The sequence below is a fragment of the Mandrillus leucophaeus genome, unplaced genomic scaffold (assembly GCF_000951045.1).
Source record: "Mandrillus leucophaeus isolate KB7577 unplaced genomic scaffold, Mleu.le_1.0 Scaffold442, whole genome shotgun sequence".
NCBI lineage: Eukaryota > Metazoa > Chordata > Mammalia > Primates > Cercopithecidae > Mandrillus > Mandrillus leucophaeus.
The window spans coordinates 1,986,109-2,012,624 of NW_012104721.1; the positions used below are offsets into that span (position 1 = coordinate 1,986,109).

General features: G+C 49.3%; 1 protein-coding gene across 1 annotated transcript in view; it reads right to left on the minus strand.

Annotated features, from left to right (window-relative positions):
* IRAK2 (interleukin-1 receptor-associated kinase 2) overlaps positions 1–26,516 on the minus strand; it is an 88,242-nt gene that overhangs the window by 39,716 nt on the left and 22,010 nt on the right. The window contains exon 3 of the mRNA XM_011994134.1: positions 7,082–7,228. Within this exon, the coding sequence (XP_011849524.1) occupies positions 7,082–7,228 (147 nt within the window). The remainder of the gene's footprint in view (positions 1–7,081; positions 7,229–26,516) is intronic.

Genomic DNA, 26,516 nt, shown 5'->3' on the forward strand with positions numbered 1-26,516 from the left:
CCTTCCAAAGGAACCTGGGCTTGACTCCAAGATTACTGGATAAATCTACCTGCTTCAGGTATTTGTGGCTTACAACATCAGGAAAGGAGTGATTCATCTGGAACTTTGGCTATTAAAAAATTTATTTTGGGCTGGGCACGGTGGCTCAGGCTTGTAATCCCAGCACTTTGGGAGGCTGAGGCAGGTGGATAACCTGAGGTTAGGAGTTCAAGACCAGCCTGGCCAACATGGTGAAACCCCATCTCTACAAAAGTACAAAAATTAGCCTGGCATGATGGCAGGTGCCTGTAATCCCAGCTACTTGGGAGGCTAAGGCAGGAGAATTGCTTGAACCAGGGAGGTGGAGGTTGCCGTGAGCTGAGATATGCCATTGCACTCCAGCCTGGGCAACAGAGAGAGACTCTGTCTCAAAAAAAAAAAAAAAAAGTATTTTGGCTGGCACAGTGGCTCACACCTGTAATCCCAGTGCTTTGGAAGGCTGAGGCAGATGGATCACCTGAGGTCAGGAGTTCGAGACCAGTCTGGCCAACATGGTGAAACCCTGTCTCTACTAAAAATACAAAAATTAGTGGGGCATGGTGGCACGTGCCTGTAGTCCCAGCTACTCGGGAGGCTGAGGCACAAGAATCGCTTAAACCTGGGAGGCGGAGGTTGCAGTGAGCTGAGATCATACCACTGCACTCCAGCCTGGGCAACAGAGCGAGACTCGGTCTCAAAAAACAAAAAAACAAAAATTTATTTCACGAGACTGAAAATAGAATCAGCCTGGCTAAACAATTAACCCACACAGATAGCTGATAAAATGAAATCACCTGAGAAAAGGTCTGGAGCCTGTCAAGGGGCTGCCCTCAGCCTCATTCCTGGGATCTTTGCCCTGCTGCTGTGCGAGTCTAGCAGCCAGGAGAATGCGAGCTGGAGACCCCCAGCTGCTGGGAGCTTGGCTGTCTGCAGGCCTGGCTGTGGCTGGCTCTGGTCAATCCCTGCATCTGCATCCCGACCATGCTTCCCAGGGGCTGTTCCCCAGGCACTGTGTGCAGAGGGTACACTAGGCAGACAGGACTGTGATGGCCAACGGACACCCTGGAGAGTCTGCCTTAGACCGAAGGCAAGACAGCAAGTGCCCACCCAGCCTTCCTCAGAAATGGCACACTGTGGTCCCACGGTTCTCCCAGCCTTGCCCGGCTCCCTCTCCATTTTCTTGCAACTATTTGTCCTAATGAAACCCTATCTTGTTGATGAAATCCTATCCTGTCTTGGTGTCTGCCTCTCACCAAGGACCTGGACTAATACAGGCCTCTGCTGGCCAGCACAGGGCCCCTGTCTTGCAGAAAGGCTGCTCTGTGATGGCCACCTCCACCCTTGCCCTGCCTTCTCTTGGCCTGAGCTCAGTACCCTTGGCCCGCATCCTTCAGACTGCAGTTACGTTCATCCAGTCTCCAAGTTTTTGGCCAAGTCTGTGCCACCTCACTATGAGTCACTTGACGGTTTTCTTTCAACCAACTTTAACTCCAGTGTTATGTATGCAGCCTTGTGTTAAACAGTAATATCCATGACGTCCCTAGTTCTTCTACACATGATCTATATTTGTGCTAATACCCAGGTTCTGTGCACCACTGCGGGTGTGGGCCCCACACTCTGGGAACCACTGCTCCAGACTAACTTGAATTCCATCCTGCTGCCATGCCTGGTCACAGGGCAGGGCTCTCACTGCACACAGGGTCCTTCTGTGCCCAGTGAGTCTGAGGTCAGACCTTGCCTCACACAAGTCATGAGTTTCCTATCTGACTTAATGCCTGGGGTTTGCTCAGGAGGCTCCCCCAGGCCTCTCCGTTTGGGGGAACCCCTGAGGCCTGCTCCTGCGACATATAAGGGCTACTAACTGGGTTTATTTATCCCTGTGGTCTTGGGGAAAATGAATGGACTCTGGTCTGGAAAATCAGACAGGGCCCAGCAGCCATTACTCTCCATCTCTCCCTACCCAGCCCCCCACCAGCCATTACTCTCCATCTCTCCCTACCCAGCCCTCCCCTCCTCTGGGATCTAATCTGATGGGCTCCTCATGCCTGGGGTAGTTATCTGTGGTAGGTTAAACTCACAACCACAATCTTTAAAGGCCCCCATTGTATGTCCAAGGGCAGAGAGAGGAGAATGAGAAGGAATTCTCCTGCCATCAAGGATACGAAAATCTCCCTGGATTCAATACAAAGTAATCAGAAGTTGGCCACGGGTGGATCATTACTGAAGCCAGCTGATGGGGACATGGAGGGTCATTATGCTCTTGGCTTTTGTATGTTTGTAATTTTTTCATATAAAATGTTTTAAAATAATGGCTAAGGGAGGGGAGGGAGATGGGGCAGGAGAGTAGATGAACAAGATGGGATACTTGTTGGGTGATGGTGATGGATGGGGCTTGGGGGCTTCTATATAATCTTGTTTCCAAGAGTGAGGCACAGCTCATCTGATGCCAGATCAAGTGCCAGGACTTAGCTAAAAAACAAACCATTTCCTATGGAAATCCTTCCAGAAGCTTTCTTTTTCTTGCTTTTCTTTTTTGTTCTGTTTTGTTTGTTTTTGTTTTTGAGACGGAGTCTCTCTCTGTCACCCAGACTGGAGTGCAATGGCATGATCTTGGCTCACTGCAACCTCCGCTTCCCGGGTTCAAGCGATTCTCCTACCTCAGCCTCCCGAGTAGCTGGGATTACAAGTGCCTGAGACCATGCTCAGCTAATTTTTATATTTTTAGTAGAGATGGGTTTTCGCCATGTTGGCCAGGCTGATCTCAAACTCCTGACCTCAGGTGATCCGCCTGCCTTCGCCTTTTTGTTGCTTTTCTACTGAGGCTAATATGCCTGCTTTCTCAAGCAAAAGGCACCACCTCTGGTCCTGCCGAGCTGTGTCGCTGCAGGTCCAAGAAGCGGCACTGTATCTGACATAGGGTCTTCTATGTCCTGCCCTGATGCTGGCAGCGGGTCTACCCCCAGCTGCCCCATCTCCTTTATTAGTATCAGACAGATTCGGCTCAAGTGCTGGCTCCAGCACTACTCAAGATCTGACCTCAGATAAACCGTGCCTCACTTCTCTGAGCTTTCTCAAATGTAAAAAGAGCAATAATGGTCTGCTCCTTGTCCAGGTAAAAAGAGCTGATGTTTATAAAGCACAAAGGTCAGGCTGTGACACATGCAGTACTTGGTATTTTACCAAGGCTGGTGAAACTATGTGTAGAGTAAGTAAACAGATTCTGAGAGCCCAGTGGCCTCTCCTACAGCTAAGGCTTTGTGATGGTTATTTCAGCTGCTCAAAACCCTTTTATCTGAATTCTAGCTTCGAGACTCCTTTGCTGAGGTGCTCATAGCCTGTCCATGGCTCCTCTGCTCATATATTTTCCTCCTCGGCCAGGTGTGGTGGCTAATGCCTGTAATCCCAGCACTTTGGGAGGCCGAGGCAGGTGGTCAAGAGATCAAGACCATCCTGGTCAACATGGTGAAACCTCGTCTCTACTAAAAATACAAAAAATTAGCTGGGCGTGGTGGCGCACAGCTGTAGTGCCAGCTACTCAGGAGGCTGAGGCAGAAGGACCACTTGAACCCAGGAGGCAGAGGTTGCAGTGAGCGGAGACTGCGCCACTGCACTCCGGCCTGGCGACAGAGTGAAACTTGGTCTCAAAAAACAAAACAAACAAACATATTTTCCTCCTCCATGTCTCTTCCCACTTCCTTCCCACCTACTGCAAGGGGGAGCCAGGGTATCACAGGGGTCAAGATGTGGGCCCAGTATCCGTCACTCCTACCAAAATCCTTCAAGATAATTGATCAGTTTGAACTCTGGGGCTCAGTGGAACCTTGGGGTTTTCCCAAAAGACACGCTTTGGGTGATTTAATGACACAAATGATTTCTTATTTTCAATTTAGGCAAAGATAGACAATCAACTTCCTGTCTCTGCCTGCAGATTGTAGTTATCATCTTGACCTGTCTGGGCACATTTGCTCCAAGTGCCATCAAGAAAGCAAATAGGGGCTGGGTGCAGTGGCTCACGCCTGTAATTCCAGCACTGGGAGGCCAAGGCAGGTGGATTGCTTGAGCCCATGAGTTCAAGACCAACCTGTGCAACACAGCGAAATCCCATCTTTACAAAAAATACAAAAATTAGACATGGTGGTGCAGGCCTATAGTCCCAGCTGCTCAGGAGGCTGAGGCAGGAGGATCACTTGAACCCGGGAGGCAAAGGTTGCAGTGAGCCGAGATTGTGCCACTGCACTCTAGCCTGGGTGACAGAGATTCCATACCCCGCCAAAAAAAGAAAGAAAGTAAATAGGGCCCTGTGCAGTGGCTCATGCCTGTAATCCCAACACTTTGGGAGGCCAAGGTGGGAGAATCGCTTGATCCCAGGAGTTCGAGACCAGCCCGGGCAACATAATGAGACCCCATCTTTACAAAAATAAAAAATTAGCCAGCTGTGGTGATGTACGTCTGTAGTCCCAGCTACTTGAGAGGCTGAGGTGGGAGGATTGCTTCAGCCAGGGAGGTTGAGGCTGCAGTGAGCTATGACTGTGCCACTGTGATCTAGCCTGGGCAACAAAGCAAGGCCTATTTCAAAAAAAAAAAAAAAGGAAAGAAAGTAAACAGCAAAGGCTGACAGAGACATGTGATATTTATTTTATTTTTATTTTTATTTTGAGACAGAGTCTCACTCTGTTGCCCAGGCTGGAGTGCGATGGCATGATCTCAGCTCACTGCAACCTCCGCCTCCTGGGTTTGAGCGATTCTCCTGCCTCAGCCTCCCAAGTAGGTGGGACTACAGGCGCGTGCCACCACGTCCAGCTAATTTTTTGTATTTTTAATAGAGATGGGGTTTCACCGTGTTAGCCAGGATGGTCTTGATTCCTGACCTTGTGATCCACCCGCCTTGGCCTCCCAAAGTGCTGGGATTACAGGCGTGAGCCACTGCGCCCAGCTCTTTACAGTAACCTAGATAAGGAATATCAGAAGGAACTGCTATGCCTATTACCTCCTCCATCCTGACCAGCACGCCCCTACAATTTCCCTATTTTGTTATAATTTTCCCTTTGGTCAGGACCATTTCCCCTTATCTTTCATTGCTGATCAAAGATCTGCACTTAAATATATATATATATATTTAGCTACAGGAAATAATCCAGACTCCTTGGCCTAGAATTAACTTTCTAGATTCAACCTATCTAGAGCGTCTGGAATGTTCATAATCTCAGATAACATTTAATGAGCACCTCCATGGTGCAACACGCAGGTGCAGGATTTCTTACCACAACATGATGCAATAGGGTCTATTATTCTCCCCATTTTACAGAGGAGCAAACTGAGGTACAAAGGCTAAGTAATTCTTCTACAAAACAGTGGCACTGGGATTCAAATATGAGTCCGTCTAATACAAAAGCCCACAAAACAGGTTCCTTTCAGCTGATGCTGCCCCTGGCTTCAGGAACGGCACCAGTGAACTGAGATTACGTGGATTTAGGGTCTCTGGCTCATCACTCGGGAGGCCGTAGGAGACAGGAAGTGAGGCAAGACTCCAGAGGCGAGGCGGTGAGAATGGAGATTGGGCTGAGCAGCAGCTCCCCTAGGGAGGTCATCTGCTGGCTGAGACATTCTGTCATTTGGAAACTTTTCCAGAGCCCTTACCTGGGCACAGGTGACGGAGACAAATCTGAAGTGGTCTGAAAGGCTTTGGGATAGCAGTGAGTGCGATGGTTAGGGACGTGCGTGTTCAAATCACACAGCTCAGACATTACTTCCTATTTGTGTGACCTTAAGCAAACTGCTCTCCCTCTCTAGGCTTCAGCAGACCTGTTACTGATGGAGGGGAGGAAAGTGGTGGGCAGGAAGCACCCCTCAATTCCCCACTGCATGGCTGCGAGGGCTGGGGCCTATGGAGATTGGACAGAGAAATGGTCAGACATCTGGCCCAGAGCTTGCAGGCAGGGCCAACCTGTGCTGGGGACTCGGGAGACCACGGGTGAAACACAGGCACCCAGCAGTACATGACTTCAGCCAGGTTAATTAACCTCTCTGTGCTTTAGTTTTCTCATCCATAACATGGGCATAATCACAATACCTAATTCATAGTTAGTTGAAGATTAAATGAGTCAATATCTTTGAAGTACAGTACTTGGAATGGTGTCTGACACTAGAAAGCCTCCAATTACTGAGTTATTTATTTTCTGCTCACAAAAATGGTAATAGATGTTTTATATGTTTTGTTACCTGATTTTTTTCCACTTTTCTACCTTCCTATATTGTGAGTATGCTTTCATGTACATATGCATGTCTACATCATTGTTTTGTGGGGTTTTTTTTGTTTTTTTTTTTTTGAGACAGAGTCTCACTCTGTTGCCCAGGCTGGAGTGCAGTGGCGCAATCTCAGCTCACTGCAAGCTCTGCCTGCCTCAGCCTCCCGAGTAGCTGGGACTACAGGCGCCCGCCACCACGCCCGGCTAATTTTTTGTATTTTTAGTAGAGACGGGGTTTCACCGTGTTAGCCAGGATGGTCTCGATCTCCTGACCTCATGATCCACCCGCCTCGGCCTCCCGAAGTGCTGGGATCACAGGCGTGAGCCACTGCGCCCGGCCATGTCTATGTCATTGTTGACAGTACTTTATTGTGACTGTCTGACATTAATTTTATCATCCCCCATTGTTGTTGCCAGATTTTTGCTTTCTTTAGGCACAGTCTCACTCTGTCACCCAGGCTGGAGTGCAGTGGTGTGATCATAGCTCACCACAGCCTTGCACTCCTGGGCTCAAGCAGTCCCCCTACCTCAGCCTCCTGAATAGCTGGGACTACCAGGTGTATGCCACCATGCCTGGATAATTTTTTTTTAATTTTTTGTAGAGACAAGGTCTCACCAGGTTGCCTAGGCTAGTCTCAAACTCCCAGGCTCAAGCCATCCTCCCTCCTCAGCCTCACAAAGAGCTGGGATTATAGGCATGAGCCACCATGCCCAGCCTCAATGTTTTGCTCTTATATGCTAAGCTGAATGTCCTTATAGATATATCTTCATTTCCTTAAATAAATGTGCTTTAAGTAAAAAAGTTAAATTTAAAATACCTGGGCCTGGAAAGGTGGCCATCCTCACAGGCTGCCCCTCTTCCTGTTCATCCTCAGTCTTTCTTACAGAAGCTGCCAAAGGCCTTTCTGGCTTCACACAGTCAGGGAAGGCTGGAATGGGACACCTGATTTCAGGAACTGGTTTCCCTGAAAACAAGGTGGAAAGAAAGTTATTACTATTCCATGAAGTGGGGTAGCCATTGAGAGACTGGGTCTGGAAGTCAGAGGCCTGGGTTCTGATTCCGGCTCTGCCACAAATGCACGGTATTGCAGGGCAGGAGGGGCTTTCCCTTTCTGGCCTCGGCCTCCCCATCTGTAAAATGCTGTGGGCCACGCACGGTGGCTTACACCTGTAATCCCAGCACTTTGGGAGGCCGAGGTGGGTGGGACTGCCTGAAGTCAGGAGTTTGAGACCAGCATGGCCAACATGGTGAAACCCCGTCTCTACTAAAAATACAAAAATTAGTTGGGCGTGGTGGCACACGCCTGTAGTCTCAGCTACTTGGGAGGCTGAGGCAGGAGAATCGCTTGAACCGGGGAGGCGGAGATTGCTGTGAGCCGAGATTGCGCCACTGCACTCCAGCCTGGGTGACAGAGTAAGACTCCGTCTCAAAAAAAAAAAAAAAGAGCAGTGGCTGAACATGGCAGTCCCGGCGAGGGTGGAGCTCTGATGTGCTGAGTCACACACACCTGCTTCCACCCAACCAGCTGTGTGACCTCCAACAAGTTACCTTCCTCCTCTTGGTCTCCCTTCCCTCACATGTAAAATGGAGGTGATAATGGCGTCCATTTGCCTCCCACTGGGGTGTCATGAGGGAAGGGAGAGTAGAGATGGGGATGGGCGCCATAGACTGCACATTTCCCTGAACATGTGAGTGTGTCAAAGACACCATCCCTCTAAGTTCCCACTCCAGCCCCTATGGATCAAAGTTCTGGCTATCCTACAACCTCCCTTCCACGCGGTGGAGACACACGCTTCCTTCCCACTCGATGGATAGGAATCCTAAAAAACAGCAGTTATGGCCACTGAATACGGGCTGCACCAGGCCCAAGCCCAGCTGCACAGACATGAATCCTCACAACATCTCTGCCTTTCATCCCTGTTCAGAGATGAGGAAACTGAGGCCTGAGCAGGTTAAATTTACATTTACTTGCTAAGATCACATGCCAAAGGCAGGCAGGACTGGCCGAAGAACTCCCCTGCCTTCTCGAGGGTAATCGTTTCCTCTTTACATCAACGGGAAACCCCAAAGGTGCTTCGAGGGTGTGTCAACCTCAGCTTCCAGCCTGCTTCTCAGAGCTGCTCTGTGGAACAGCTTCCTCTCCCCTCCTCCACTAGGCCCTGATCTTATCCCTTCCGGCTGGGCCCTGCCGCCAGCTCAGTCAGCCTCCACACCCTTGCCAGCCTGCCTCTTACCAAAGTACACATCTGGCCTCGTCACTTCCCTGCTTGAAGCCTTTATGGGACTCCCCATTGCCTAGATAACGTCCACACTCCTTAGCCTGAATCTTTCTGTCTCCCCATTGCCTCCCAGATAAAACCCAATTCTATCGCCCTGCATTCAAGGCCCTCATTCTCTGATGGTTTGGGATAGACTCATGTTTGAGAACGACAAAAAATGGGGCACTGAAGTCCCAGGGAAAGCTGCTGACTCGCTTGACGTCACACAGAGCATGACATAAAGCATGACACGGGGATATCACAACAGATGTCCCAGGTAGGGCTGGGACAAAACATCTCCCGCAACATTTCTTTGAACTGGTGAACTGTGCCTCTCTAAACAAACCAGTTGTTACCCTGGGACCTCACTTGTCAAACCCACGCTTTTGAACTAAAACAATAAGACCTAAATTTGCATAGCACCACACTGGCACCATGCAGATTTAATTTTCACAACAATCTCTGGTAGTTCATAGGTTTATCTGCTTTTTATTTTTGGGCATATTGAGGCTCAAATAAGTGAAACGACTTGTGTCAAGTAAAACAGCCAACAACAGTGAAACCAGTCCCAGGCTCACTGCAAGCTCCACCTCCCGGGTTCACGCCATTCTCCTGCCTCAGCCTCCCGAGTAGCTGGGACTACAGGCGCCCGCCACCACGCCCGGCTAATTTTTTGTATTTTTAGTAGAGACGGGGTTTCACCGTGTTAGCCAGGATGGTCTCAACCTCCTGACCTCATGATCCGCCCACCTCGGCCTCCCAAAGTGCTGGGATTACAGGCGTGAGCCACCACACCTGGTGTGATTTTATATTGTGGAGTTTTTTCCTTGTGATTTATTCGTATCATAGAATTTTTCAACAAAATGATTATGCATTATTTACACAGTATACTTCTTTTTAAAAAACCAGTTAGCAAGCTAGCTAAAATAATGATAGAACTGAATCTTCCAAGCTAGTGTGAGTAGCATTTGCCCTGGAGACCCCTCTGGCTCCAGTGAGCAGACGATGAATCAGCCCTTCATGAGATTCAGATCTGCCTCACTTCTGTTTTTCACCAACGAATATCCACATTGTGTATTGATACGTTCACTTCAAGCACCCCTCCCCACAATCCTGGCGATCTCAAGTCAGGAAGCTGAGGCTCAGTGGGGAACAAGACCTGCCGGAGGGAGACAGGAAGGCAGGCAGCACTGAGGCAGGAAGGCAGGGTCTCCTCCCAGAACCACGGACAGAAGGGCACCCAGAGGGCACGCACTTCTCTCCCGACCTGGGCTCCACAGGCACTTTGGTGGTTTGATAGACCACGCCCCCCCCATCCCGACTGCCATCAGGGCAAGGCCTTTGTGGCTGAAACTCGAAGTCTAGAAGCCAGTTTCTCTCCAACAAGGGCCTGGCTGCCAGGAATCACAGGATCACCGTCTGCCTCATGGCATCCCACAGGCCCAGGAGGAGAACAAACAGTGCCTAGGCCAGGCACGATGGTTCACGCCTATAATCCCAGCATTTTGGGAGGCCAAGGCGGGCAGATCACCTGTGTGCCAACATGGCGAAACCCTGTCTCTACTAAAAATACAAAAATTAGCCAGGCGTGGTGGTGCACACCTGTAGTCCCAGCTACTCAGGAGGTTGAAGCAGGAGAATCGCTTGAACCCGGGAGGCAGAGGCTGCAGCGCGCTAAGATTGCGCCACTGCACTCCAGCCTAGGCAACAGAGCAAGACTCTGTCTCAAACAACAACAAAAACCAGTCCCTTGTACAGAATGACAATGAACAATGCCGGCGAGAGTGCTGATTAAAGCACGGGTCTGGAACAGAGCTGTCGCTCGCAGGGTGCACAGAAATGAAAGCTCTGCCTGTGTCCCCTAGAAGGCCACCCCCCGCCACTCCCAGCCCTCATCTTTCCCAGCCTCCCCTCTCTGGCAGGGAAACACTGCCTCTCTCCCTCCACCCTCCCTCCTCAAACCGCCTCAGGTGGGGCCTGTGTTCCTGGAAAGGCTTGTCATCCTTGTGACATCTGTGTCAAAAGGGCAGCAGTGGCTCCCCTGGCTCAGGGCCAGCTAGGCTCACTGAAATCACTTCCCAACAGTGACCTCCTGCAGAGGCCAGGCCCACAACAGTATAAAATCCGCCCTAAAGGTCTCACCTACACCCAGCACCGCCCATGACCCCAGCAAATGAGGCACCTTCTCCTTGTCTGAGGCCTGCCTGGCTGAGCCTCATTGTTCTCATCAGTAAAATGGGGATGAGGGCGATACTCACAGCCTTACTTAACTTCAGTGTCCTGTTCCTTTTTTTTTTTTTTTTTTTTGAGACAGGATCTTGCTCTGTCACCCAGGCTGGAGTGCAGTGGTGTGATCGCAGCTCACTGCAGCCTCAAACTCCTGAGCTCAAGCTATCCTCCTCACTTAGCCTCCCATGCAGCTGGGATTACAGGCAACATCACGGCCAGCTAATCTTTAATTTTTTGTAGAGACAGCATCTCACTATGTTGCCCAGCCTGGTCTCAAACTCCTAGGCCCCAGTGATCCTCCCACCTTGTCCTCCCAAAGTGCTGGGATTACAGGCATGAGCCACTGCTCCCAGCCCAGTGTCCAATTATTCAGGATAATGTTTTGTTCAGCACAAATCTTTGCCTCTCTGTCAAAACACACTTGGCAGGAACATCAAGGCCACCAACCCATTTGTGGCCGATCTCTGTGGGCTCCACCCATGGGGAAGATAAAAAATGTCATTATATTTTCATCCTAAAGAGAGTACAGCTTTTCTCTTTCTTTTTCTTGTTCTTTCTGCAGTGACATGCGGTGGCCCCACCTGGCACCACAGGGCACTCGGAAGTGAGCAGGGGTGAGAAATAGATGGGGAGGGGCAGTGTCGGCAGGGCTACCTGTGGCCAGACCTGTCAGCACACCTGGGGCTGACATCCACCCTCCCACACAAGAGGCACCAGGCCACACCCAGCCACGGATGTAAGCCATGGATGTCAGTCAACAGAGCCCCACGTCAGCCCCACCAAGAAGTTTTGGTTTCCTGTGAAACCCCCATCTTCGCGAGCTTTGAGTTTTTAGGTGTCTTTAAAATGCAAGCAATAAATGGTGCGTATAAACACGAACCGCCCTCATCTCCACCCTGGAGCTACCGGTGTGGTCTGAGCTGGGTGGGCGGGCAGGTCCATGCATGCCTGTTCACTGTCCAAACCTGAAGGTGGAGAAAATAGCCTCTGTCCTCATCCCTCCAAACCTGCTCCCTGCTAGCTAGACAGACGCAATGCCCACTTGTTCAGGCTGGCACACCAGAGAGCCAGTGAAATAAAAATAGAACACCAAAGGCAGGATGAGGCAAAGGAGGCCAAATGCCCACAAGAAAGGGCTGTGACGAACTTTAACTCTCACGCTGAGCTTCCTGTCTGCCAAGGTGAAGGCTCAGGAGTGAGCTGCTCATGGACTTCCTATCACAGATAGACAGGGGCAGCCTCAGGCTTCCAAGACAGCACTCTTTCCTCCCAGGATTAAATTCTCAAGAGAATTCCACACATAAAGTTGATTCTGCAGGATTGTGAGATCCAAAAATACAGACTGTGATCAAAGAGAAGAACTGGGATCACGAGAGTAAGTGTGGGGAAGCGTCGGCTCTGGCTTGAACCAGACCCAGGCTCTACAGTTCCAGCTTCACGCCCAGGCACAGACCTCCTAACCCTCTGAGCTTCATGCGCCTCTCCTGTGAAGTCAGAATAATAACCCCACACCTCCCAGGGCCGTCCCAGGGCCGTCCCAGGGTTCCATGATGACAAATGTGAAGTGGCTGGCCCAGAGCAGGGGCCCGAAATGCTGTGCAAGCAGCCACCCTCCTTCAGTTCTGCCAGAAAGGTGCAGATAGAAAAGAACCTCTGATTCCCAACTCAGGCCTCTGAAGGAAGCATTTGGAGTGGAAGGCTATTTTTAACATTTTAAACACTCTAATGGAAACCGATTCTAGGTGGGCAGCGATTTGGTGCACAGTCCCGAGAGGCACAGTGGCCGTGAGGGCAAAGTAACACAGGAACCCAGCAGCAGGGGAGGTGGGGGCCTGCGCCCACACCATTGGCAGCCAGCCTCAGTCACAAACTGGAGGCGGGCAGCCCAGCATTCTCCCTGCTGGGACCCCCAGGGACGGGAAGGGGATGCAGGTGACGGAAGGAACAGCTAATCTACAGCTTAGGTGGTCACAGGCACCAGGAGGTTGACATGGTGGTTCTCAGAGTCTGGATTTTTTTGTTTTTGTTTTTGAGGCAGAGTCTTGCTCTGTGGCCTAGGCTAGAGTGCACTGGTGCAACCATAACTCACTACAGCCTCTACCTCCCAGGTCCAAGCAATCCTCCCACCTCAGCCTCCCAAGTAGCTGACACTACAGGAGCACGACGCCACGCCTGGCTAATTTTGTTTTTGGTTTTGGTTTTTTTGGTAGAGACAGGGTTTGCCATATTGCCCAAGCTGGTCTCAAACTCCTGGGCTCAAGCACTCTACCTGCCTTGGCCTCCCAAAGTTCTGGGATTACAGATGTGAGCCACTGCACCCAGCCTGGAATCTGGATATCTTTGACAGCTGCCTTGTTGAGGCTGAGAACCCACAGTGATGAGGGCTGAGTCCCAGATACAAGGAGGAAATGGGGGAGGGGCAGAAGCGCTTCTCTGTGCCCCTGTCATGGTTCACCAGAGCTGGCTGCCAGGCATGATTTCTTTTTCTCTCTGATTTGTTTTTGGAATGCCTGTGCTCTCCCTAATGAGCATGAATCACTGAGGCCATGGAAGGCAAATGAACTCCCAGCAGTCTGCAGCGTGTCCTGCAGTCGGGTTCAGCAGCAGGGGGACCCTCCTAAGCCTTGGCTTCCTCATCTGACAAATGAGATGTGGAAGCGGACCCCCGTCCCCAAGACTTGCCATGAGGATAAAAAAATTAACACCCAGCAGATCTAAGCTACCATCATTTGCTACAGTCTCGCTCTGTTGCCCAGGCTGGAGTACAGTGGCACGATCTCTGCTCACTGCAACTTCTGCCCCCTGGGTTCAAGCGACTGTCCTACCTCACCCTCCCGAGTAGCTGGGATTACAGGCACACACCATCACGCCCGGCTAATTTTTGTATTTTTAGGAGAGACGGAGTTTTGCCATATTGGCCAGGCTGGTCTTGAACTCCTGACCATCCGCCTTGGCCTCCTACTACTCCGGTGATTCATCCGCCTTGGCCTCCTACTACTGTTATTATAATGACCATCTCTAACTCTAGGTCAGGCTTTTTTTCCTAAGTTCTTTCCCATATCCGTGGCCTATTTAATTCAGATTAATTAAATAGATAAGAGCTCTGGGGGATAATTGCTACCAAGTATAAGGTAATTGTATTATATCTGAAGAAAGCAAAGCCTAGAATGCAGATTTATTTATTATGTGCTTGTTTATGCCCCACTTCCCTCGGGAGAAAGGATTAAAGGATGTTTATGGGTGCTGGGCCTTTGGCTGATGGCGCCTGGGCCGTCACACTAGCTGCGTGAGAACATTTCACATAGTGGCAAATCCAGGAGCTGTTGGAGCAGAGGGGACTCAGAGCCGGCAACAAGGTCTTTCCTGGATGAACACACTCGGGAAATCCCCCGGACCCTTCACGCCCATCAAACTAAACAGTAATTTGTCCTTAAGCTGACTCATGTGGCCAGAATAGATCCCTTCCAGAACAAACAAAAGTGATTCAGCTGTAACTAAAGCACCCTCGTGCCAGCTGGCCCTATGAGAGACAAACACAGCTTTCTGTGCCCTCTCTTTTCCTTTCCCTCCTAATCCCTGGGTTTGGCCCTCCAGGCCATACACAGTCACACACAACACACACACACACACACACACACACACACACACACTCCCAACTCAAGCTAGACCTGAAATGAGGCAAACCTGAGAGCACAGCCTGCCTTCCTAATTGTGCAATCCCTGGTTCCCCAGTGAACTTGTACTCCACCTGCTGCTGAAATGACTCTTTCTTTCTCATTCATTCATTCATTCATTATGTTAGGGAATGGGGAATCCTTTATCAAAACTGCCATAATACTGACATTAAGCTAGTTAAATAAAAGACATCTAATTATAAACTAGGAGGAGCTCTACACTGAAGACAAACTCGAGGGAGGGGTGCCTGATGGACCTACTTCCATAGGCTGGCCAGGAAAAGCGGCCATGAGGAGGGGCCACGTATGCAGACACCCAGAAGATGAAAAGGACCAGCATGGAAGAATGCAGGGAAGCTGGGAGGGACAGTGTTCCGAGGAGAGGGAACACATGTGCAAAGGTCTTTAGGGAGCACACAGTTGGCATATCCCCGCAAGTGAAGGATGACCCTAGTGGCTGAGGGGAATGACTGAGGGGGAAAGTGGTAGAGGTGAGGTCAAAGAGCTGGGCAAAGGTAGACCATGCAGGTCCCTGTAGGCCACAGTTAGGCAGAACCTTACCGTAAGCACCCTGGAACTGAGGTAACCTGTAGCTGAGAGAGTACTTACCAAATAACCATCTGCTCCCTCTCATACTCCTGCCTCCTTAGCAGTTAGGCTGGGTGACATGCCTGGTTCTAGCCAGTGGATTTTTCTTTTTTTTTTTTTTTTTGAGACGGAGTCTCACTCTGTCACCCAGGCTGGAGTGCAGTGGCGCAATCTCGGCTCACTGCAAGCTCTACCTCCTGGGTTCAAGCGATTCTCCTGCCTCAGCCTCCTGAGTAGCTGGGACTACAGGCACAGCCACCACGCCCAGTTAATTTTTTTGTATTTTTAGTAGAGACAGGGTTTCACCGTTTTAGCCAGGATGGTCTCGATCTCCTGACCTCATGATCCGCCCGCTTCAGCCTCCCAAAGTGCTGGGATTACAGGCATGAGCCACCGCGCCCGGTCTAGCCAGTGGATTTTAAGTGGAGATGCTATCCATCACTTCCTGGACAAAGCACTTAACAGCTAGTGAGCCTCTTCCCTCCCTCTCTTCCCCAGCCACAGTGACTTTGGAAGCCACGTGTTCTAGATGACATAGCTGGCTACAAGAATGCAGGAGACTGCATGACCCATACTGGACTTCAGGTGAGTGAGAAATCAGTATTTGTTGCGTTGAACAACTAGATTTCAAGGTTCATCTGATACTGCAGCATAACCGAGCCTATTGTGGCTAATGCATCATCTGAGTATGTGTCCAAAACTTGCAACCGGAGGAGCCTAGTTGTAAGAGCTAAGCATCTAGCAGGAGTTCAATAAAGGATGGTTCACTTCACCCTGGCTCTTACCCTTCCTCTCTAAAACCCTGGGGACTGGCTTGGAGGTATTCCACACTCTGTTCATTCTAACACCACTCTCAAGAGACCAACAGTGATTAAAGTCTTGCTTTTTTCCAATGGAATAACGAATGCATGGAAGGAAAAGCTCAAGTGACCTGTCCTTAGCCACTCAGCAATTAACTTTAAGAAAACCTCTAGCCGGGCGTGGTGGCGGGCGCCTGTGGTCCCAACTACTTTGGAGGCTGAGGCAGGAGAATCGCTTGAGTCCAGTAGGCAGAGGTTGCAGTGAGCCAAGCTCATGCCACTGCACTCCAGCCTGGGCAACAGAGTGAGACTCTGTCTCAAAAAAAAAAAAAAAGGAAGGAAGGAAAGAAAGAAGGAAGGAGGGAGGGAGTGAGGGAGGGAAGGAAGGAAGGAAGGAAGGAAGGAAGGAAAGAAAGAAGGAAAGAAGGAAGGAAAGAAGGGAGGGAAGGAAGGAAGGGAGAAGGGAAGGAAAAAAGAAAACCTCACCATCTCGTATGCTTTGAACCTTCCCGGTCTACAAAAAAAGTAGATAGGGCAATGTCTTTACCCATTTTCCAGATGGGGAAAGTGAGACTTGATGCAATCTAGTAACCTACCCAACAAGGGGGTAAGATCAGGCAGACCTGAATTCCCATGCTGGCCTCATCACTACGGGCTATGTGGCCTTGGGAAATTACTTAATCTCTGAGCCTCAGTTTCCTTTTCTATAAAATAGGGATAATAAGAGTTGTGAGAAAATATGCTTACCTGGCACATATCAGGTGCTAAATACAAGCTACTACTAGAACCCAGGTACTCTGACCCCTGGCCTGTGGTTTTGGCCCACAACAGTGTCACCTCCAGTGGCATGTCGCAGTGGGCCAGGGTCTAGATGTAGGCATGTTCTGTTGTGCCCTAGCAGCTGGAAAGGGGCGGAGGTGGGTCACCCTTCCAAGAGAGCAGGCACACAAGCCCTGTCTGGACCTGGCACAGCCCTGCCCCTTCGGGAGAGGAAGGGTTTATTCTCTTCTGTTTCATTTCACATAGCAGCCCCAAATTTTCCACTCAATGAGAGCCCAGCTCCAGGAAGGAAATGACTCTGGCTGAGATGCCAAACCCAAAGTTAGAAACTGTCAGAGTTGCACAACCAAGAAGAAACTGCATGAAAATTATGAAACTGAAGACTTCCAGGAAGATAGTAGCAACAGATGGGAAGAGAAAACCTTGGTCACCTCCCAAACCCCTTCAGACTCTTCAAGTGTCTTCCTATCCTGCTCAGTTGACACCTGGAACCTCACAGGCCCGGCCTCCCAGTCCATATGGTGGCCAAAACAAGGGGATACTCCCAGGTGGAAGCCCTCCAACGTCTTCCCTTCACTCCTGGGTGAAAGCAAACTCTTGGCGGTGGCCTGCATGGCGCTATGTGGCCTGACCCTACCCTGTCCCCAGCCTCAGCCCACCCCCGGGCCTTTGCACATGCTGCTCCCCCTGGCTAGATATGTCTGTGTGGGCCTTCACTTCTTGGTCCACTATTCCTTTTGAAGGAGGTTCAAGTTTCACTGCCTCAGGGAAACTTCCCTTGATGAGATCAGATCCTCTCATCTTGTACTCTCCTACCTGCCCTCCCCACCCGACCTACATTTATCCTTTCAGCACTCATACTGCAGTGGGTGACATGCATCTGTGTGTTAGCTCCTATGTGTTAGCTCCTTACAATTCATCTCCCACTGGACTATAAACTCCTTGAGGCTTGGGACCTTGGCTATGTTTTCATGGTTGCATCCCCAATATCTAGCACACAGAGGGCACTCAGTAAATGTATTTTTAGGCCAGGCGTGGTGGCTCATGCCTGTAATCCCAGCACTTTGGGAGGCCAAGGCGGGTGGATCACTGAAGTCAGGGATTCAAGACCAGCGTGGCCAACACGGCAAAACCCCGTCTCTACTAAAAATACAAAAATTAGGCCGGGTGCGGTGGCTCACGCCTGTAATCCCAGCACTTTGGGAGGCCAAGGCAGGGGGATCACCTGAGGTCGGGAGTTTGAGACCAGCCTGACCAACATGAAGAAACCCGTCTCTACTAAAAATACAAAATAAGCCGGGCGTGGTGGCGCATGCTTGTAATCCCAGCTACTCGGGAGGCTGAGGCAGGAGAATCTCTTGAACCTGGGAGGCGGAGGTTGTGGTGAGCCGAGATTGCGCCATTGCACTTCAGCCTGGGCAACAAGAGTGAAACTCCATCTCAAAAATAAATAAATAAATAAATAAGAATACAAAAATTAGCCAGGCGTGGTGGTGCATGCCTGTAATCCCAGCTACTCAGAGGCTGAAGCACAAGGATCACTTGAACTTGGGAGGCAGAGGCTGCAGTAAGCCAAGATTGAGTCACTGCACTCCAGCCTGGGTAACAGAGTAAGACTCCATCTCAAAAAAAGCCAAAAAATGTATTTTTAGTTCCTTATTAACTCTCTTGTCCAGCTCCTGCATATCTAAATCCCTGTGGCAGGGCCAAGTGCACCCGGTTTCCAGCCTCCACCCTCAGAGCCAGAGCCATCTGCTCCCTACCATCTACAGGCTCAGCCCCTAACCCAGCCTTTGGAGACACTTAATCAGCTCTAGAGCTCAGCATTGATTATAGTGGATTCTCCTCTCTCTGGGAGCCATAGCTGGGATACTCACCTCTGCCTCAATTCCTGCTCTTAAGGCCCTAAGATGCCAGCATATAAGGTCTGGAGCCCAGCCCATGGTCCCCTCCTAAGCTTGGTCATCTGGAAAAATCCCTCTCTGGAGTAGGACTCTCGTCGTTAAGCCCTAGGGTGATGGTGGACCCTAGCCCCAGAAACAGACTCTTTTCGTGCTAGATGCTGATCTGAACATACAAGTACTGCCCCTGACCCCCTAGGTTCTCCATCATGGGGCTTCCCTGAGATGCCCAGCACCCTCACCATGGTCACCATTTCCCCAGAGCAGTGACTCACAAAGTATATTGATCTCATGGGCATATTAGTAAGTATCAAATGAAAAGGAATACTATGGTCAAATATGAATGGGAAACAATAGCCTAAACAAGTTTCTTTGCTGCAGGACTTATCAGAGCCTTCACAGTTGGTGTGCATTGTAAATCTCCAAAGGTGGAGGCAGTGATAAAGTATGCGGGGTTTCCCGAGTTTAGTTATTCATGAACCCTTTTGTTTGCAGCAGGGTATCTTGCTGGACCAGTCTTCTGAGGCACATGGTGTGGGAAATGCTACCCTAGACCATCACCTGCCACTGCAGATGCCCTATGCATGTAGTACTCTCCCCATCACAATGAGGAAGCTTTCAACTAGGACACAAAGGCAGTATTCCCCCTTCCTGTCTGACCCAGAGAGTGAATCTTCATCCAAGACCCAGTTCTTCCCTGGAGGTTCAGAGGTCCCAAAATTCACAGAGGACTATTTTTCAACTAGTCTTTGCCAGAAGATGGGAGATGAAATGGAGAGGAGAGGACAAGAAAGGGCTTCATCTTACAAAATGGGGCATCAGGAGACACTGCCTATAGCTTATGGAAGAAATGTAAGTATATTTGTTAACACTGCAAAGTCAACCTATAGAGGGACTGAAAATAGTGGTAACAAGTGGAGTTGCCCTAATCTGAAAACCTGAAATCCAAAATGCTCCAATATCCAAAACTTTTTGAGCAACAACATGACACTCAAAAGAAATGCTCATTGGAGCACTTCAGATATTGGATTTTCGATTAGGGATGCTCAGCCACTAAGGAGATAATGCAAAAATTCCAAAATCTGAAAAAAAAAAAAAAAATTAGCTGGGCATGGTGATTTGCACCTATAGTCCTAACTACCTGGGAGGCTGAAGCAAGAGGACTGTTTGAGCCCAGGAGTTCAAGACAGCAGTGAGCTATGATTGCACCACTGCATTCCAGCCTGGGCAACAAAGCAAGACTCTGTCTCTATTTAAAAAAAAAGAAAGAAAGAAAGAAAGAAAGAACGAAAACAAAGACCCAGCCTGTAGCTAACAATCCAAGACAACAAGAATTCCCATTTTGGGGGATCTCAAGATCCCCCTGCCTCAGCAGCAGGGAAGACCATGGTACTAAGCTTTCTAATCATCTGATCTCTGCTCCACCTTTCTCAGTTCTACTATTGACCCTCAGAAGAGGTTTTCTGCCAAATACAGAGAGCTCAAAGGCAAAAGTCAAATTAAGAGTCCTGCCTTCCCATCCAACTTACTGTTTCAGGTGGCTTCAAGGGAAGCTCCAGGTAAGCACATTACACTGGGGAGTGAGGTGGGGAGGCTAAGCACAGAAGCCAAGAAGTAACAGACCAAACACTTCAGGGCTAAGAATTAAGATGTGTCTAGGCTGGATCTTTGGCTGTGATTACCACAGCAGAACTGATTTTCTTCTGCCATGAGAGCAGAAGCTTCTTGGTTTTTGACAGAACTGTGGTGCCAAAGAAACCACAGCTGAATCTGATAAAAGCTGGAGATTATTTGATTCCTACAGCTCCACTCAAGTCCCAGACCCACACCAGCAGGAGGTGGTTTGTGAAAGCCAAAGAGCCCTAAATAAAAGCACATTCTTTCCAGTTCCGTTTCACATAAGGCCACAGAGAATAATGAACATGCAAGCTCCACTTCCCCTGCCTCCAAACATAGCCAGAAATCACGGAGGACCAGCTATCAGAGCAGTGGTTCTTTTTTTTGTTGCTGAGACTGAGTCTTGCTCTGTCACCCAGGCTGAAGTGCAGTGGCGCAATCTCAGCTTATTGCAATCTCCGCCTCACAGCAACCTCTGCCTCCTGGTTCAAGAGATTCTCTTGCCTCAGCCTCCCGAATAGCTGGGATTATAGGCACGCACCACCACGCCTGGCTAATTTTTGTATTTCCATTTTTATTTATTTATTTTTGAGTGTCACTCTGTCGCCCAGGTTGGAGTGCAGTGACACAATCTCAGCTCACTGCAACCTCTGCCTCCTCAAGCAATTCTCCTGCGTCAGCCTCCCAAGTAGTTGAGATTACAGGCATGAGCCACCACGCCTGGCCTAATTTTTGTATTTTTAGTAGAGACGATGTTTCACCATGTTGGTCAGGCTGGTCTTGAACTCCTGACCTCAAGTGATCCACCCACCTCGGCCTCCCAAAGTGCTGGAATTACAGGTGTGAACCACCACGCCTGGCCAGAGCATTGGTTCTTAAACCTCAAGGTGCATCAGAATCACCTGGGGAACTTAGGCCAGACTGCTGGGCCTCACCCCTAGAGTTTCTGAATCAGCAGATGAGGTGGGGCCCAATAATTTGCACTTCTAACAAGTTCCCAGGTGATACTGATGCTTACGATGCTTTGAGAATCACAGATCACTGAGAACCAAGGGCTGCAAAATAGGCCAAGCAAAGAACTTACTCCTTTAACAGGGAATGGAGTTTTGGCCAGGCACAGTGGCTCACGCCTGTAATCCCAGCACTTTGGCAGCTGAGGTGGGCGGATCACGAGGTCAGGAGATCAAGACCATCCTGGCTAACATGGTGAAACCCCGTCTCTACTGAAGATACAAAAAAAAAATTATCCAGGCATGGTTGCGGGCGCCTGTCGTCCCAGCTACTCAGGAGGCTGAGGCAGGAGAATGGCGTGAACCCAGGAGGCAGAGCTTGCAGTAAGTCGAGATCACACCACTGTACTCTGGCCTGGGTGACAGAGCGAGACTCTGTCTCAAAAAAAAAAAAAAAAAAAAACAGGGAATGGAGTTTTACAATTGCTCCTCTGCCAGATTTGTTGACTGCTATAGACAAGTAACTACCTCGTGTTTCTCATCTCAAGTGGTAGTTTTTATTGTGGCTTCCTGTTCAAATTCCACCACTGAATTTGGGTGTGCTGGGGGAAGGGGATGTAGACAGCTTCTCTTTGGTTGAGAGGCCCTGGGTCACTGGGCCATTAGAGAAGGCTACATATCACCCACACATACCAGACTTGCCCTAAAGGAAATGACTGATTAGGCCCCCAGGCCTGTCTCCCTTGTGGAAAGCAGATGTTTCATGCATGTCAAGACAGGTGTATATGGATATGTGGGTGGTCAAAATGGACTGTGGCAGAAACTGATAATTGTCCCTCCAATACTGATTTCCTCCTCTTCTAGAGTACTAGAAGCTTTAGTTGCACATATAACCTTCCAGCTAAAGATTACATTTCCCAGCCTCCCTTGCAAGCAGGTGTGGTTCTGTGACCAAGTTCTGGCCAATAGCTTATGAGAGAAAGTAGGTGAGCAACTTCCCTGGTCATGTCCTTAAAAGAAGTGGAGTGTGCCCACCCTTTTCCTCTTTTTCTCTTCTTGCTGGCTGCCGTGTGCATATGGGGGCACAGAGGGGCCATCTCACATGTGAGAAGCCTTGTGTCCATGTTAGCAGAACAATAAAGAAGAAAGAGCCTGGGCCACACCACCACGGAGCTGCCACATGAGCCTGGGGCAGCCTGGCAGTCACAGGAAAGGGAAATGAACACCTGTCTTTCAGCCACTGTTGTCTGCACTTGTTTAACAGTAGTTGTTGCGGGAAGTCAGGGACTCCGAATGGAGGGACCGGCTGAAGCCTCGGCAGAAGAACATAAATTGTGAATACTTCATGGACATTTATTAGTTTCCCAAATTAATACTTTTATAATTTCTTATGCCTGTCTTTACTGCAATCTCTATCATAAAGTGTGAAGATTTCATGGACATTTACTAGTTCCCAAAATTAATACTTTTATAATTTCTTATGCCTGTCTTTACTGCAATCTCTGAACATAAATTGTGAAGATTTCATGGACACTTATCACTTCCCCAATCAATACTTGTGATTTCCTATGCCTGTCTTTAATCTGTTTAATCCCGTCATCTTCATAAGCTGAGGAGGATATATGTCACCTCAGGACCCTGTGATGATTGTGTTCACTGCACAAATTGTTTGTAGAGCATGTGTGCTTGAACAATATGAAATCTGGGCACCTTGAAAAAAGAACAGGATAATAGCAGTCTTCAGGGAACAAGGGAGATAACCTTAAACTCTGACAGCCGGTGAGCTGGGTGTAACAGAGCCACATTTCTCTTTTTTCAAAAACAAATAGGAGAAATATCGCTGAATTCTTTTGCTCAGCAAGGAACATCCCCGAGAAAGAGAATGGCCTCTGAGGGTAGGCCTCTGAAATGGCCCCTTTGGGGGCGGCGTCTTTTACGGTCAAAGCCGAAGGGATAAAATAAGTCCTGGTCTCCTGTAGTGCTCCCACACTTATTAGGACGAGGAAATTCCCACCTAATAAATTTTGGTCAGACAGGTTATCTGCTCTCAAACCCTGTTTCCTGATAAGATGTTATCAATGACAGCATGCCCGAAACTTCATTAGCAATTTTAATTTCACCCCATCCTGTGGTCCTGTGATCTCGCCCTGCCTCCATTTGCTTTGTGATATTTTATTACCTTGTGGAGCATGTGATCTCTGTGACCCACACCCTATTCATGCACTCCCTCCCCTTTTGAAAATCGCTAATAAAAACTTGCTGGTTTTACGGCTCAGGGAGCATCACGGAACCTGCCAACATGTGATGTGTCCCCCAGACAGCCAGCTTTAAAATTTCTCTCTTTTGTACTCTTTCCCTTTATTTCTCAGACCAGCCGATGCTTAGGGAAATAGAAAAAAACTCACGTTGAATATTGGGGGTGGGGATTTCCCCCGATAAGTAGTGAACCTGGAAGGCTAATGGAGGAGACCAAGACATGGATGGCTAAAAGAGGAAAAAGGGGCTGACTCTGGCCAGCAGATTTGCTAGGGCAAGGAATGGGTAGCTGCTTTCTGTTCTAAGCCTTCTGTACTGATCTATTCTATTTCTTCTTCTTTTTTTTTTTTTTTTTTTTGAGATGGAGTCTCGCTCTGTCGCCCAGGCTGGAGTGCAGTGGTGCGATCTCAGCTCACTGTGAGCTCCGCCTCCCAGGTTCACGCCATTCTCCTGCCTCAGCCTCCGAGTAGCTGGGACTATAGGCGCCCGCCACCACGCCTGGCTAATTCTTTGTTTGTTTGTTTGTTTTAGTAGAGGCAGGGTTTCACTGTGTTAGCCAGGATGGTCTCAATCTCCTGACCTTGTGATCCGTCTGCCTCAGCCTCCCAAAGTGCTGGGATTACAGGTGTGAGCCACTGTGCCTGGCCCATTCTACATCTGAGAATATTCAGTGTTTGACAAATTAAATAACTATGGCCTTGGCAACTAAGTCTGAGGAAAATCAAGGAACAGAGACCCACGGAGCCAGCCCTCTACCCATTCAGACCAGGCAGCCTCCGCAGTTCACAATTTCAAGAGACTGTGTATGGATATGGCCCCCAGTGGGCCCCAATCGTACCACTGAGTTCAAGCAGGGCCTTCAAAAGGCTACAGTCACATCCAGGCACATCCCCTGGAGAGGTAAGTCCCTCAGGAAGCCACTTCATGTCCAGGACTTTTGGTATGTGGGGTTTTCAAGTACTGTTTTCTTCAAATTTATTGTTAATACCCTTTAAGAGGTGGTGGGCATCCAGCCAGGCATGGTGGCTCACGGCTGTAATCCCAGCACTTTGGGAGGTCGAGGTGGGCAAATCACCTGAGGTCGGGAATTCGAGACCAGCCTGCCCAACATGGAGAAACCCCGTCTCTACTAAAAATACAAAACTAGCTGGGCATGATGGCACATGCCTGTAATCCCAGCTACTCGGGAGGCTGAGGCAGGAAAATCACCTGAATCCAGGAGACAGGGGTTGCACTTAGCTGAGATCATGCCACTGCACTCCAGCCTGGGTAATAAGAGTGCAATTCCATCTCAAAAAAAAAAAAATTAGGCCAGGCATGGTGGAGCTTGCTTGTAACCCCAGCTACTTGGGAGGCTGAGGCGAGAGAATCTCTTGAACCTGGGAGGTGGAGGTTGCAGTGAGCTGAGATCGTACCATTGCACTCCAGCCTGGGCAACAGAGAAAGACTCCGTCTGAAATAAATAACTAACTAACTAACTAACTAAATAAATAAATAAATAAATAAATAAAATAAAGTGGTCGGCAGAGGTCAGGTTCTCAAACTGCCAGCGACAGTGAGCAAGTTCATAACCAATCCTAAGCAAGTGAGTGCAAAAGCATGTTTAACTGATGTTAAACATTAAACAATTAGGGAAGGGAAGAGACTCTGACCAGGTAGAATAAGAAATTTAAAATGCTTCTCTATATTCACCTCCAAAAAGTGACAAGAATTTACAGCATTTTTTTTCCTAATGAAAAAAAAAAAAAAAAGATACAGAAAGGGGAAGTGCCTTGCCTGAGAATTCAAACCAATAGTAAAACATGACCAGACACCCATAACAGAAGAACAGCAGGGGTTTTGTGGATGTGGAAACCAGCTTTAATCTCTCTTCCTCAGGCAATTTTGATCAGCAGGGCTAGAAGGAAGATGAGGTCTGGGGAATAAGAAAGGAGGGTAGAGGCGGTGAGAACAGGAGAGCACAGATCTTTAGTAAAGTTTTAAGCAGAACAGAGGTCAATGGGCAAGAGCATCACTAGTGTTTCCTGGACGCCCAAGCACTGCACTCAGAGGCAACTGATGCAGCTGAAGTCCCCTGTGGAAGCTAAGCAGGGCGGCCGGGTGCAGTAGCGCACACCTGTAATCCTAGCACTTTGGGTGGCAAAGGCAGGCAGATCGCCTGAGGTCAGGAGTTCAAGACCAGCCTGGCCAACATGGTGAAACCCCATCTCTACTAAAAATATAAAAATTAGCTGAGCATGGTGGCAGGCGCCTATAATCCCAGCTACTCAGGAGGCTGAAGCAGGAGAATCGCTTGAACCCGGGAGGCAGAGGTTGCAGTGAGCTGAGATTACACCACTACACTCCAACCTGGGCAACAGAGCAGGACTCCATCTCAGAAAAAAGAAGCTAAGCAGGATGGCTCTGGATCCAGGCTGCCCGGGTGTGACCTTCACCCCTTGGCCATTCTTGGCCAGGTTCCTTGGGTGGAGAAGGGGCTCCTTTGAGCCGACCCTCAGGGGCTGCCAGCACCTCAAAAGTGCTCAGTGGTTCCCCTAAAAAGGCATCACACTCAGATGAGAGTATCTCTGGAAATTTCACACTCTATTGTTTTTTGGCGTCACATTGCTAAGAATCTGTGTGAGATTAGTCAACAAGTTTTGACATCAATGGTGAGTGTCTAACAAGAGGCTGTGTCTCAAAGCCCTGGTGCTTCTCTGCTTTCAGGCATCGGGACTCCCCTGCAACCTCTCAGCCTGAGCTGCAGGAGCAATATCGGGGTCTGGTGCCAGCCCCACCCCATCATCCCCCTCTCCAATGTAGACTTAGCTGGAATTCCCGCCCCCTGCTCCTGACTGCACTTGAGCTGGATGACAAGGGGGTCAAGAGGTCTGGGGCCCAGGGAAAAGAAGGGACTTGTCCAGAGCCACACAATCAAGGCTGAGCCTGAACTGAAACTCAGGCCTGCCGCCCACCACTGCACTGTGAAACCGCCTGGCCTCTCTGGTGGGCCAGAATGAGGATCTGGCCTTCGGGGTGTCAACCTAAATAACAAACAAGGAGAGGCTCTCTACAAGAAAATGATGCAGCTGGGCGCGGTGGCTCACACCTGCAATCCCAGCACTTTGGGAGGCCGAGGCCAGCGGATCACCTCAGGTCAGGAGTTCGATTCCAGCCTGGCCAATATGGTGAAACCTCGTCTCTACTAAAAATACAAAAA